This window comes from Ochotona curzoniae, unplaced genomic scaffold, assembly GCF_017591425.1.
Source record: "Ochotona curzoniae isolate NIBS_2020 unplaced genomic scaffold, NIBS_Ocur_1.0 scaffold_1037, whole genome shotgun sequence".
In the NCBI taxonomy this organism is placed as follows: domain Eukaryota; kingdom Metazoa; phylum Chordata; class Mammalia; order Lagomorpha; family Ochotonidae; genus Ochotona; species Ochotona curzoniae.
Window position 1 is genome coordinate 29,202,115 of NW_024467083.1, and position 15,753 is coordinate 29,217,867.

The 15,753-nt window shown below is 41.6% G+C and overlaps 1 protein-coding gene across 1 annotated transcript in view; it reads left to right on the plus strand.

Annotated features, from left to right (window-relative positions):
• VPS45 (vacuolar protein sorting 45 homolog) overlaps positions 1 to 15,753 on the plus strand; it is an 80,650-nt gene that overhangs the window by 39,573 nt on the left and 25,324 nt on the right. Inside the window, exon 14 of the mRNA XM_040998306.1 lies at positions 3,527 to 3,658. Coding sequence (XP_040854240.1) covers positions 3,527 to 3,658 — 132 coding nt within the window. The remainder of the gene's footprint in view (positions 1 to 3,526; positions 3,659 to 15,753) is intronic.

Genomic DNA, 15,753 nt, shown 5'->3' on the forward strand with positions numbered 1-15,753 from the left:
CTGAGCAAATCCAAAGCTAGGAGCCAAGAGTTTCTTCCAGGTTTCCCTTATAGATGCAGGATCCCAAGGCTTTGGGCCATGTTCCGCTGCTCTTTCAGGCCACAGGAAGGGAACTGGATTGGAAGTGGAGCAGCCAGGATACAAACCAGTGCCCATAGGGAATCCTCACACTTGTGAGGGATGTATTAATCAACTGAACCATTGCACTGGGCCCTGGAAGCATTCTTTAGGCCAGTGAAATCCATGGCAAATTTCCTGACCTCCATAACTACAGGATAATACACTTGTATATTTTAAGCCATTAGATTTATGATAATTTGTCTCAACAGAAAGAAAACTAATAACAGTGTCATTCACTAAAACAAGGAGTATAAGAAGAGAAGCAGAAGAAAAGTAGAAACTAAATAGTAGAGTTCAGTTTTGAAGTTTTATTGTATCTTATTTTCTTTGTTTCTGAGAGACTGACACGGAGAGAATTCCCATCTGCTAGTTTACCCCCCAGTTGTCCTCAGTGTTCTGGACTGGGACAAACCCAAAAACCAGAAACTTAATTCCACTCTCCCACATGGGTGTCAGAAATGCAGTTTTTTGAGCTATCACTCCTGCATTCCAGGGTACACACACATTAACAGGAAGCCAGAGTTAGAAGCTAGAGCCAGACATCACATTTAAGCATCCCAATATGGAATGCAGGCGTCTTAACCAATAGGTTAAATTCTTGCCCCTAAAGTTCCATTGTGGAAACAGGTGAGTCTAAATATCTGTGATGCACAGAAAGGCACACTCTGTGATATACAGAAATGTACAGAGCTGGAACCAAGAAGACAATTAAAGCTAAAGGTCTGGAGTCATGGTAGCGTGGTAGTCCAGTCTAGGTAAAATTTGTGGGAGACAATGAGAGTAAACAACCTGTAAGTTGAATAAAGAAAAAGTTTTTTTAAAGTCTATTCCATTAAAACAGCTCTTAGTATGATCATCAGTGACCTCTATTAATAAAATCCATGGTTATTTCTCAGCCCTAATCTTAGTTGACCTGTCTTCAGCTTCCCTTTAACATCTGTAAAACACTTGGCTCACATAATGTCAGATTCTTATGGTCTTGCTGTTATCTTGTATTATCTTGTTATTCTTTATTTCCTTTGAATTTCCTTCCTCAACTTCTCCTTCAGTGTTGTAGCTTGCCAGGTCCACCCTGAGCCTCCTTTCTCACATCCTGTTGTGTCTGAAACTTTACATGCTGGTGACATGCAGAATTTTATTGGAGGGTTCATAATAAGGAGTCATGATGAGCGGTGACTTTTTCTCACCCGTCAGTCCGAAAAGACAAATCTTTGAATATACATGATGTTGTTAAGGATAGGAAGAAATAGGTACTTGCCTGAAATGCTGTTTGCAACTTGGCAATATCTATCAAAATTTCAAATACATGGTTTATCCAAGATAAGGGCAAGGAGAAGAATGCTGTATATAAATATGCTTCGTGTGTGTAGAAGGGGTGGGGAGAAAGACAGAGATCACAATATGTAAAAGTACGATTAAAAGACAAGGAGCGGTGTTTGCCTCTAGAGAAACACTGGGGAGGGGAGGAAGCAGAGCAAGAGTGAGAAGAAGGAAAATCACTTTTTCAGTCTGTTGCCCTTTTATATATTTTTTTGAGATTGAAAAAAAATTAATTTATACAATATTTTCAAATATTTTTTGGATCTATATTTTATAAAGTCGAATGACCCCCTTTTATATCTTATGCCATGTGTTTGCCTTTTTGTAGCCAAAAATAGTATATTTCACAGTCACAAACATTACCATAGTATATGTAACAGCATGTAATTCTTAAAGCACTGTGATACTAATTACATGGTTTCAGGGGGACAGTCTGAATGGAAGTTAGTTTGTCTAAAAAAGTAAATGTAGTGGGTTTTTTTTTTAAGATTTATTTATTTTATTATAAAGTCAGATATACAGAGAGGAGGAGAGACAGAGAGGAAGATCTTCCGTCTGATGATTCACTCCCCAGGTGAGCGTAACGGCCAATGCTATGCCGATCCAAAGCCAGGATCCAGGAACTTCTTCCGGGTCTCCCACATGGGTGCAGGGTCCCAAGGCTTTGGGCCGTCCTCGACTGCTTTCCCAGGCCACAAGCAGGGAGCTGGATGGGAAGTGGAGCTGCCGGGATTAGAACTGGTGTCCATATGGGATCCCAGGGCATTCAAGGCGAGGACTTTAGCTGCTAGGCCACGCCGCCGGGCCCAATTTAGTGTTTTAAAGGCACGATTTTAGTTCACATACAAATGTTCCAATTGACTCTCCATAATGAATTGTAAAGTAAACACCTCTTCATCATTGGGAGTGTCTAACCCTTTTATTGGAGGATTTCTGTAATTCAGAAACTATATGAACATTTTAAAATAGCCACACAATCTGATCCTATTTCCAAGAAGTCGCCCCAAAACAATTACCCTCTCAGTTAATTCATTCATGGTGTTATAGGAACAGAAAGAAAATGCAGTTGGGTTTTTAAAATGGCTTTTGCATAAGCGTGTATATTCCTTGTTTAGTCATTTACCAAAACTTCCAAAATGGATGCTTCTGCTTGATGTAGTTTTAAATAGATTCCAGTGGGTAACTTAACAAAATATCTTGGTTACTAAAATTAAGCATTTTATCTCCTTTTGTCGGGGTGAGAAAAAGAACAAAACACACTTTAGCAGTTTTGAAGTCCTTCTTGCTGGTACAGGAGCTAGTCAAGAACCACCCACTTTGGTTAAAAAGCTATTTTGATAAGGAGTGAGACAGTAAACAGCACAGTGCTGCCCAGACGAAGCTAGTGGCTGAGCTGGTATGTCAGCATGTCCACTACAAAACCACCCAATTTTTCTTCTTATTCTTCTTCTTTTTTGGTTTCCATGGCTTCTTTTTCTTGGTCTATCAAAGAATTAAAAAATAAAGATTTTGAGAAGAGGTGGAGTGCCTAGAAGTATCATTAATTTATGGGCCTCATTCTTTTCTTACACTCAGCATACCAATGTTCCTAGTTCCCATGTTATGGGGAGATGCAGATCTACCCATAATGCTGTGAAGTCATTGGACGGAAGGCATTGTGACAGCAGTGTGCTAAGTGTTTGCAAAAGGGCTTCACCATGAAAGGAGATGTGTAGTAGAGACATAAATTAGTGCTGTATTGATAGTGTGTCACAGTTAAGCACTCTGCAGCCTCTTGAATATCAAAGAATATTTCTACATTTGGTTCTAGCAAACACTATTGTGCTATTCTGAAATCCACAGCACAGAAATTATGAGACATCCGCTCATAAACACAAAGCGAATCACTATTCAGCATTTCCTGCTCTGTTTCCTGCCAATTTCAGATCATTAAAACTTTTTTTAAACCTCTTTTTCCATTCTCCTTAATTCTGCTTCCTCTACTAGAAAAGAAAGAGAAATTAAAACTGTCTATATAATAGTAACGGCAGCTCTTGGCCCTTTTTTCCCGCGTATCTTGTGACATTATTTTTCTTTCCTGTCACAGACCTCAGGATATCATCGTGTTTGTAATCGGAGGAGCCACCTATGAGGAAGCTCTAACGGTTTATAACCTGAACCGCAGCACCCCGGGAGTAAGGATCGTCCTCGGAGGAACCACCGTGCACAACACCAAGAGGTAAAAACACCCAGTCCTACAGCTCTGTCCCTTTTGCTGAGGAAAAAAGCTTCCATTCCCTTTATGTTGGAAACGTTCGGTCAGTGCTGTCCAGATGACCATTGAGCAAAATGTTGAGGTGTTTGCAGCATCAGTTCATGGATTTAGAACTTGATGAGGGTTATTATCAAGTTCTAAAGCAATTATTTCGAAGATCTGGAGAAGAGCCATTCCTTACTATTAACAACTTGTTTTTCCTGTATTCAAAGAAGGAGAAATTTAAAAGGCACAGACTGGCATTTTGAAAAATGCATCAGTATTATAATATTGAATTCTGTGAGTTTTTCCTATCTTGCCGATTAATTACATTAACCCAAAAAAGTATTTAATAAAAACAATAAAAATGGGGGGAAATGTTCTTACTTCAAGTGAGTCACTATTAGGAAAAACAACATAAAAAAATTAGAAAATGAGTGCCTAGAGAAAGAACCATGGATTCCTGGGATCCGTGGAAATCAGCAGATGTTCTATGGAGAAGATAGCATGTAAGCTGAGCCTTGAGTAGGAAATGGACATGTGGAGTTAACCAGATGAGCAAGACATGAAAGCTGTGGGCAGCACACGTATTCAAAGAGCAAGTGGTCAACTCAGAAACATGCTAATAAAGTGATAAGGTTGGTTGGTTGGCACGAGGAGGAATTTTTATTATATAGAAAATGGGGAATTATTGAACAATTTTTAGCACAGAAGAGGGTTGTATTGTTTTAGAAAGATTATTTGGTAGCTAAGGGCAAAGGAGGAAGAGACTGGTGAACCGTGGCTTGCTGATTAAATGCAATGACTGGGGACCCCGAGAAATCCATGATGAGTATGCATGCATGAGTAACTGGAGGACTCATTAAAAGGTGTCGCGGCTTTTTTTGTCTTATATTTTTGTGGGTTTTTAAAAATATAAGTTTATCCTGAAATTGTTTTTTAATTCTAAAAGTTTAAGGAGAAAAAAAATCCCCTTAGTGTAACCGCTGTTACATTTTGGACTCTGCAGACTTTTTTTTAAGGATTGTATTGATACTTCTGTGAGTGTGTGGGTAGAAATGTATTGCATAGTACATTCTGTCTTGTTACCTGCATTTTTTCAGTCTATCATAGACATCTTTTAGTATTAAATATGTAATCATTCATTCATGAACCAAATACTTACTGGAGGATAGCCAAGGGATAGCTTCACCCTTGTCACCCTGTGAATCCTAAGTATATTAGGAGCATTATGTCAAGAACTGAAGACAAAGGCTAAGTACCTTTCAATGATATATATACCTTTCATATATATATATATATGGATATCTTGGGCAAAGTTGGTGGCCCAACTGATTAATCCTCTGCCTGCAAGCACCAGCATCCCACATGGACACCAGTTTGTGTCTCAGCAGCTCCACTTCCAATCTAGCTGCCTGTTTATGGCCTGGACAAACAGTGAAAGATGGCACAAGCCCTTAAGGCCCTGCTCCCGCATGGGAGGTCTGGAAGAAGCTCCTGACTCCTGGCTTTGGATCAGCTCAGCTGTGGCCACTGCAACCATTTTGGTACTGAACCAGCAGATGAAAGAACTTTCTATCTCTCCTTCTGTCTATAAATCTCCCTTTCCAACAAGTGTGTGTGTGTGTGTGTGTGTGTGTGTGTGTGAACACAGTAGGTATTTCTTTCACCAGAAAATAGTTCACTTGAATTTAAAAGTCATTTGTTGTATGAATGAAGAAGTTGAGCCTTCATCTCTCTCTATCCTTCTCACAAATAATAGAAGAATCATAGGCTGTTTTAACCAATTACCTTTCTCCCAGTTTATGTGGCCTAACATTTTAGTTCTAGCAAGCTTTTCAATTCCCAAATTGTTATTTTCAGTGGTCATTGTTATTTGGATTTACCTACAAATTTTCCCTCTTTTTGTTTTCTACTTTGTTTAATTCTGGCCCTCCTTCAATTCAGTTTAACTAGAACACATCCTTTAGTATTTCCGTCAGCTACGGTTAATTTGCTGTTGTTGTCTAAAACAACAGTTGTTGTCTAAAAGCAAAGTTTAGAATTTCAGGTTGGTAATTTTTTTCTCAGCACTTAAAATCAAGATGGCAATGTGATATTGTTTTCGGCAGTTGCTATTAATAAATCAGCTGTAAGGGTTGGCATTATGGCTGGCATGTGGTGGGTAAAGCTGCTGCCAAGCTATTCCATTTCCAATCCAGCTCCTTGCTAATGTGCCTGGGAAAGCAGTGGAGAATGGCTCAAGCTTGGGACCCTGCACTCATGTGGGAGACTCAGGAAGCTCAGCTCTGCCTGTTGCAGCCATTGGGAGTGAACTAGCGGGTGGGATATCTTGCTGTCTGTAAATCTGACTTTCAAATAAATAACTAAATAAAGCTCTAATATGATTGCTTTTCATCTATAGGTAATCTTACCTCTTTTTTATTTTTATTTTTTATCTTAATATTTATTTTTAAAGGTGTGGGGATTATAGATCTATGTGGAACTCAAATTCCAATTAGGTTGAGGTTTGGGGTAGGGAGAAAGATAGGTGAGATAAATATTTCCGTTTTCCTTCCTGTGTCTGGTGGGGGCGGGGGGAGTAGGCCCCCACTTGGCTGTCACACTGCGTGGGAGCCTGGGAATGGAGACTGTCCTATGGGGCCCAGGTACACCTGGGCAATGTTCCAAGGGTGTTACTTGAGTCATATTTGTTCTGAGAGGCTGTCGGCTTTGTTACACCAGAGGTGTAACATTCCTTCTCAGGCGTGTTGGCTAGCCTTGTCTACCTCAGTGTTCCCATAGACCTTGGTGCTTGTTGTAGAGCCTGGACTGCAGTGATGTCCATCCTGTCTGATCTGCTTGTCATCTTTTGACAAGGTACACTGTCCTCTGTGGACTTAGATGAGCTGGCTGTCTTGTCTTTCGTGCTCATCGAGGCATGCTCTCCATTCTTGCATGAGGGTTAGCAACTGAGGTGACCCAGTCCTGCAACATGTACTCCAGGATTGGACCATATATCTTTGTGATTTTCCCTGAGGTCAGGAATCCAGCACAGTGTTCTAGTTGGGAGCCCCCTGAGAAATTTCACCTAGGAGGTCTTCAGACCTTGTACTTATGTGTGCCAGCCGGCCAGGCTCAGTCAACGCCCTGCACCTACCAATGTGTTTGCCATTGGTGCAGCAGCCTGATCAGTCCCACCCCTCAGTCATGGCTCTCATGTGAACTGGTAGGTGCTACAGCCTAGCTCAGCCCAGTCTGCCTCCAGGATCAGCTCTCATGTATGGTAGCAGGTACTGTGGCCTGGCCTGGCCTGGCCTAGTCCACTCCTATCCCCAGTTCTGATGCACATCAATAGGTGCTGTTGTCTAGTTGGAACAACTCTTTTGAACCCCAGTTATGCCCACCCCTAGCCCTGTTGATGGTGGGTGCTGTGGCCAGCCTGGTGTGGCCTGTCTTCAGCCCCGATACTCACCACCAGGTGCTGTGGCCTAGTCAGGTGACCCCAAAGAACCCATACCAGTCCTGCCTCCAAACATGGCTCTCACAAAGCACTGGCAAATGCTGCAACCAAACCTGGCCTGATCTGTCCTCAGCCCTGGCTTCTCTGCGTGCAAGACAGGTCTTTTGACCTGGCCCAGAGAAGCCCTCTAGATTTCCCCTTTCTGATCTAGCTCATCTCAGCTCCCTCAATTACCTGTGTGTGTGTGTGTTCAATGGCTCAGTCCATGGAAGTTTCCAGAAATCATTTTATAAATGTCAAACTGACATTCAGTGACCCTCATTCCAACCCAACCCCTAGCAGTGCCTGACACCCCACACATACTTTTGTCTGTGGCAATGGTGTAGGATGGCCCCAGCTGGCAGACACCTACACTTACAGTGGCACAGCAGTCGATCCATCCTCTTATGACCAGATCTTTAAAAAGGAAAAAAAAAAAAAAGGCATCTGTGGGCCCACTGGTGTTGTTAACATAGAGCTGGCATTAACCAGGTCCAGGTTGCTCACCAGCTGTTGGCTATTTTCCTCCTGACTGTATAATACTTGCCTAGGTACAAGGTAACCTAGGCAGTTGCCCACAGCTGGGGATGATTTTTTTATGATTATCTTTGCACTTTTAGTATTCTAGTTACAATCCTATATATAAATATTAATATACTTTATTTATGTTACTTGGTCTGAAAATTCATATTTGACGTAATTTCTAGAAATGTTCTAACCATTATTTCTTTGAATACTGCCTCCTTTTCATTCTGTTCTTTCTGGATCTCTTTAGAGGTAGAAGTTGGTTCTTCGTATGTTCTTCCTGTCTGTTGTTCTGTCACCATGATTTGAATATAATATAGCTCTTGAAATTCTGAAAGACTTTAAACCCCAAACCACAAGTTAATGGTACTAACAGGGTAAAAACTCGACCCAGTTTGGTATTTAGGAGGTGAGTCCTGATGAAAATTCCTTAGGTCATTGGGAGAGTGCTCTTGGAAGACACCTCTTATTAAGAGCTTGTTATAGAAATACAAGCTCTGGTTGTGCCCCTGTGCCTCCTGGCTCAGCATGTGATCCTCCCTCCCTGTGCCCTGTCCCGTTTTTGTCCACCAACTTCACCAGAGATCAAACCAACAGGGCCACCTGATCTTGGATTTGAACCTCCAAAATGAAATTAAACTTTTTCTCTTTATAAACCTGTTTGCCTCAAATATTTTGTTGTAGTGATAAAAAGATAATACTCCTCTCATTTTTACAATTTTAACTTTTTGATTTTATTTTTAATATTGTTTACATAGTTAAGAGAGATGAATGCACATGTGGACATTAGTATAGGGAGGGCTGAGATATGGAGAAGAGTGGGTGGGACAAATGTTTCCATTTTTCCCTTTATTTTCCTCCTTTGTGGTGGTGGTGGGGGGTGAGTGCGAGGACTGCTTGCTGTGAAGCCTGGAGATGAGGGATGGTCATTTGATGAAGTCTTAGACACCTTGATGAGAGGAAGAATGCCCCAAGGGTGTTACTTGAGTGGTTTTGAGAATTCAGAGATGTTGTCAGCTTCATTGCACCAGGACTAGGAAAATCTTGTTATCTGTTTGTTGTTTGTTTGTTTTTAATTTTAGATGATGCTTACATAATTGATCAGGGTGTCAGGGTGAGAAGGATGGAGGGTCAGGAAAAAGTGGGTGTGATTATTGCCCCTAAGTTTTCCATTTCTTTTTCCTGTATCTGGGAAGAGGGGCGAGGAAAATCTTTCTAAGGTCTTTTGGCTGACCAAATCCACCTAAGTGTATCCACAGACCCAGACATTTACTGCAAAGCTTAGTCAGGAGAGTTGTCCAACCTGTTGGGTTTTCCATCTTTGTTGAGATACACTATATCCTCTGCTGACCTAGATGAGCTGGCTGTCATGTCCCCTATGTGCATCTGGGCACGCTGTTCACTGTACAGGCATTAGCAACTGAAGAGGCCCAGTGCCCATACATGCATTCCAAAGTTAGACCACATATATTGAGATTTTCCCTGTGGCCAGGGTTTGAGTCCAATGATCTAGATGGGGAATCCTGCCAAGAAACCTTTCCTGAGGTAACCTCTGATTTTAGGTAACTTCTAATTTGACTCTTGTGTGTTCCATTTAGTGCAAGGTCAGGTTCAGTCCAGCCAACACACATATGGTAGATGCACCTGCCTGGTCAGTTCCACCTCCAACCCATCATACACATGAACTGATAGTTGCTGAAGCCCAACCCAGCCCAGCCTGCCACAGGCCCAGCCCTCACACATACCAGCAGGTGTTGTGGCCTAGTTGGGACAACTCCCAAGAACCTCCACCAAGCCCACCCCCAGCCCTGATTTTTGCACAAATACATGTGTGCTGCAGCCTAGGCTAGTCCAGCTTGCATCCTATTCAGCTTTCAAGAACAGCTATGGATGCTATGGCTTATCTCATCCCAAACTTCCTCCCAGACCCAGCCCACATGTGTTGATGGGTGCTGCCACCCTCTCCAGACAAGACCACCCCCAGCCTTGGCTCTCATGCTCACCAGCCTGAGCTGCAGCCTGGCAGGGGAGTACCCACATTTCTCCTACCAGTTGTGTTCTCAGTCCTGGATCTTGGACTTGCCAAGGAATACTGCAATCCAGCCTGACATGACTTGTACCCAGTCCTAGCACTTACCAGTGGTATTTTGGCCTTGTCCAAATGGCCTCCCCCTGGTCCCAGGTCTCATGCTCACCAGTGGGAGTGGCAACCTAGCAGGGGGATCACCGAATTACCCTGTCAGGTCTGCTCCCAGTCCCAGTTCTTAAGCATACCATTGGGTACTTCAACCCAGTCTGGTATGGCCTGCCCTCAGTCTCATTTCTTGCCAGTAGATGTTGCAGTCTTACCCACTTGGTGAAGCCCACACCCTATCCTGGCTCTTGTGTGTTCCAGTGGGTGCTGCAGCCTGGCCTGCCCAGTCTGCCCCCAGCCCTAGCCCACACACATGCCCACAGTGCAGCAGCCCTGCCCTGCCTGGCCCACCCCAAGCCCTTGCTCTCCCACCTAGTGGGAGCTGCAGCCTAAAAGAGGAGTTTTCCAAGTTTGCCTGCCAGACCTGCTCCCAGCCACAGATCTCACACATACTGGCTGATGTCATAGCCCTGCTTAGCATAGTCTGTCGTCATTCCTGGCCTTTGCACATGCCAGTGGATGCTGCAGCCTGGCTCAGCCTGTCACCACCACCCAACTCTTGCACAAACTGGCAGGTGTTGCAGTCTCACAGAAGACAGCCCACAAGTCCCCTATAGAATCTGCCCTCATATCCAGTTCTCTCACATTCCAGTGGGTTTTTCAGCCCAGCCTGACCTAGCCCAACCCCTGACACTCATAGGCAGATACTGTGACCTAACCTAGCCAGGCATGTCCCCTGGGCCCAGCTTTTGCATGCACCAGCAGATGGTGGGTAATGCTGTTTAGCCCAGCCCAAGTCTCCCACATGGGTAGGTGCCTTGGCCTGACCCAGACATGACCTCCAGTTTCCTCCCTCTAAACCACTCTGTCTGAGCTCCCTTGTCTACCTCTAAGTGCAGCGACCCAGTCCATGGAGGACCCTAAAAATCATTCCTCATTTGTCAAACATACTCTCAGTGGTCCCCACTTTAACATGTCCCCCAGACACCCTTCTCCAGGCAATCTATAGCCTCCCTGCCACAGGGCACCTTGCACCATGTCTGGGGGCTGAGGTGGCATGTTCTGACCCAGCATCCTCGCCTTCTGTCGCACTGTGCCATGCAGCAGTGCCCCAAGTTCCACTCATATCTTTTAAAAATATATAAACTTTAAAAATAGGAGAGGCAACTATGGTGGCACACTGGTATAGTTAACACAGAGCTGGCGTTAACCAGTCCCAGGATGCCCACCAGCTACTGGCTGCTTTTCTCCCAGCAGTGTAACACCTGCCTAGGTATAAGGTAACCTACAAGGTTGTGTAGAGCTGGGAGACACATCTCATTTATATTACCAATTTGCCATCTGTGCTACCTTTAATATATTTTCTAGATCTGTATTCCATTCAATTGTTCTCTCCTGAGTTATATTTAATTTATCTAATGTTATCAAGTATTTTTAGTTTAAAAGATTTCATGTTTTGTATCTATAAGTACTATTTGCTTCTTGCCTAATGTTTTTATTATTTTGTTCTCATATTTTCAAATCCTTCATTTTTCTTTATAATCTGAAGTACTTAAATACCTAATTCTGCTTTTGTGTCTGCCAACATTAGCTCATGATGAATCATTTCTGCGTGTATTCTTGAATTGTGAATTAGCTGAAGCGGGTTTTATCTATGGAACCCATGAGGGGGCCTATGTTGAAGATATGTCTCTTCTGCGTAGGTTTCCTTTCCCTTCAGCGAAATATGTTACCAGCATTATTGGGCTGGAAAACTTGCTTGTGTTAATTTCTATACCACATTGCCAGGTTCTTGAACCATACAGACGCAATGCCATCTTGTGCTCAAGCCTCCTTGTCATCTCCCTGTACAGATAAGCTTTTTATTTTTTTAATTCACTTTTTCAATGTCTCTGTCTTATGTGGAAGTCCCAATTCTAATTTTCTTCTTCCTGAAGCCCAAGTTTTGTCTCCTAGCCATGGTTATTAAAATATAGTGTCCATGTTTAATATAACTGGCATATAACTACCAGGTGGTCATAACATGAAAAACAAAATCCTGGTCCCCTTTGTGATGACCCTTGAAGATTTCCCTCATGTTCCTAAAAGATTTTGTATCCATGTAAAGGATGATTATCATTTTTTGGTTCCACATTTCCACAGACAGATTATAGATACAGATGTAGATGTAGATATAGATATAGATATAGATATAGATATAGATATAGATATAGATATAATTGCAAGGGAATTTTTACCTGTGTAATCTTAGTGCCCAAAATAGAATTGTCAATATGGTTATGATCTTGGGAGAGTATAACAATATAGTAACATTATATGAATCTTATTCTAATTTGAGACCTATTAGATGATGTTGTTTGGAAGGGAAGCTAGTGTGAAACTGAGAATTCTGTACCCAGTTCAGTAGTCAGTGGTATGCTCTTGGATGCTTTGAGCACAAAAGTAGCATACTGCTATCACAACAATTTTATTCAGATTTCTCCCTTTGCTGCTATTGCGGCTAATAAAAGCAGTAATAATAGTACTTATTGAGCATATCTTGTGTGGGAGATACTGAGGTAAGTACTTTACCTATATTAATCTATTTCATCTTCTCACAAGGTACACACTGTTTATGTCTCCAACCTGTATATGCAAACTAACATACATAGAGGTTAATTAACTTAACCCACATAAATATGGCAGTTAAGAAATACAGTCAGGGGCCCGGCGCGGTGGCGCAAGTGGTTAAGGTCCTCACCTAGCACGCCCGGGATCCCATATGGGCGCCGGTTCTAATCCCGGCAGCCCCGCTTCCCTTCCAGCTCCCTGCCTGTGGCCTGGGAAAGCAGTCGAGGACAGCCCAAAGCTTTGGGACCCTGCACCCACGTGGGAGACCCGGAAGAGGCTCCTGGCTTCGGATCGGCATAGTATCGGCCCGTTGCGCTCACTTGGGGAGTGAATCATCGGACGGAAGATCTTCCTCTCTGTCTCTCCTCTCTGTATATCCGCCTTTCCAATGAAAAAATAATAAAAATAAATCTTTAAAAAAAAAAAAAAAAAAAGAAATACAGTCAGGATTGAAAGCTTGTGCCTTTCTTCCTAAGTATTACCTGAATACTCGATACTGTATTGCTCTCTAGAATAATATTTAATAATATAAGATTCAAAGTGCTTTCTTTATTATTTGTTGATAGCCATTTAGCATTTTTGTCCTCTTGATCCAAATGATATGGTTTATTTGTGAGGAGTCTTCAGAAAATACATAGAAATTGTATATTGTGGAAAAACTGCATATATGTAAGATTCCTTGTACTAAAATAAGCTAAGTTTTTGATTCTGTTGTCCGTGACCCTTCTGAAGTTTTCCCATAGATGTAAACACTCATATGCTCTTAATAGGCCCCTGTATCAGAATTCAAATAGATTGACTCTTAAGTGATTCTTCTGGGCATTAATATTTTCCACTATTTGTATCCCCCACAGCAAGTGCTTAGGAATCTTCTCTCTAATTTGAAATCTCAGAGGTTTGAAACTAAGAATCTAAATTGCAACTTAAAAATTAGGTTGCATCTAAATGGAAGGATAGATTAGCAATGATTTTTATATGTTTATATAACTTAGTCATTGTACAAACAAACCAAAAGGCATATTATCAGATGTTTCGTCTAATAGAACAGTGAACACGATTTCATTTTACTTTTTAAAAAAGGGAAGTGCAATGGCTCAGCTAACTAATCCTCTACCTCCGAGCCAGCATCTCTTATGGGCACCAGTTTGTGTCCTGGCTGCTCCACTTCCCAGCCAGCTTTCTGGTTGTGGCCTGAGAAAAGAGTAGAGGACGGCCCAAAGCCTTGGGGCTCTGCACCCGTGTGGGAGACCTGGAGGAAGTTCCTCCAGGTTTACATCTAAAGCTCCTGGCTTTAAATGAGCTCAGCTAAAGCTGTTGTGGCCATTTAGGGAGTTAACCAGCAAATAGAAGATCTTTCTCTCTGTCTCTCCTCTCTGTGAATCTGCATTTGCAATGAAAATAAACAATGTTTTCAAGGAAAAGAAAAGCAATGAATGAGACATCTGGATTTTCCTTAAGTTGGTCTGTTAGTTCCTAAGGAAAATAAGAAAGCAAAGCAGTCCTGAAAAGCTCTCTAACTAAAATCTTCCAACTACAGTGAGCTTTGGTATTGCTTTGTCTGACCCAACAGCATTTTAAGCAGTTCCTATCTGAACACTTCTTAGCAACTGACAATCCAACAAAATCTTAGGATTGCTAGACCAGTGAAAACTCTTAGGACAAGGGAATAACTGTGGTAATCACCACACTAGAAATAATTTTAGTTAATATTTGCAATGTGCAAATGGTCTACCATCAGGTTTTAATAGTTTACTTTTATGGATGTCTATCCTAGAGCCAGTAAGTAAACAGTGAAATGTATCACTGTCAGTAAGAAGATAGAGGAGTTGGGTTTCAGAGAGAGTCATTGTAAAGGCTTAAGTAATTGAAAGCAGCAAGAGTTTCAGCCTCCAGTGGAAACGCTGTAGTATCCATGATGAACGTAGGCCACCTTGGGTTCTAGGACAGAGCGGGTTGCAACTCTTGATACATGTTACCATTCTAGACTCTTGCTTAGGAAAAGCTAATGGTTTTTAAGATCAGAGTTTTTGGTGGTTTTGTTGTTCTTGTTTTTGTTTTTGTTTTTGCTTTTACCTACATCAATTATAATTCTCTGAGATCTAGCAATAAAAACCTTGATGTGAGGAGACAAAAAGTTGAGTTCTTTTTCTGTGAAGTATTAGGGCAAGGGAAATTTTCATATAATTTCTTGTATAATACTTGGGTTATTTCCTAAAGAAAAGACGAGTGCAACAAGTGACAAAGATACAGCATGGGAATATTACTCAAGAGACTTTGCTAATAGGAAAAGGGTGCACTTGTAGATGTGCTGTGATGTATACCCTCCTTCTTGTACTGGGAGTCAAGTAACATGTGAGATGGGCTCCCCAGCAAGGATGTGGATTTGTGGATTGCCCAGCAAACAGGAAAGACAACATATCCATTACTGAGAGTGTGCTGTGCTGATGTGGAAGTAACTGTCCTTCTATAATGGGAAAGGCCTCTCCGGAATATTGTGTCCATTTGATTCACCTGATGCTAACAACTCTTAAATAAAATCTGCTGTTCCTGCAAATTTATTCTGTAAACAGATAGCAGAATTAGCACTTACTAGTTTATTATGTGAAGCAGTTTATCTAATGTAATAGGTGGACAGTCCAAATCAATGTCCTGGGGTACTAGATGAGTCACTTCAACAAGTTTGTGGGGAAAAAAAAATTATGTTAAGAGATAAATTGATTTTAGTGTACAATTTTTTTTCAATCTATCCATAGATTTTTCATGGTGCATGCTTATATCAATCTTTTGAAGACACACTCATATTCCCAATGTACATCAAGATTGCCTTTACTCTAAATGGAAATAATCTTTTGTTAATTGCCATATAAACTAAAGAAGAGAAATCAGTTCTTTCAGTCTCTCCCTGGTATATTTCCAGAAATGAATGTAATTTTGGATGAGAGAGTAAGGCCTCTGTGTAAGTAAGCTGCTTCATCGTAAACCCAAAGGTGCCTGGATATGTATGACCCATAGATCTTAAAAGGAAATATACGTTAGTGTAATCTGGAATTCCAGTTGGCATTCAGAGTTATCATTGAAGTGGCTCTTTCTTAAGTAACTCCTTTCTTTGAAACAGATTCTTTGTGACTATCAGATATTTTTCAAGGACTCAAGCACTGGTCGTGATGAGCAGAGTTCTATATATGTGGGCCTTCCACAGTTGCACGACTTATTTGTCATGCCCGCTCTAATTAGATGTATTGGGATTATCTTTGTTTAGATTTAAACACCATCTGAAATTGATGGCCTGTATTTGCTGTTATGACACCAAGAAATTTGCATAATCTAATT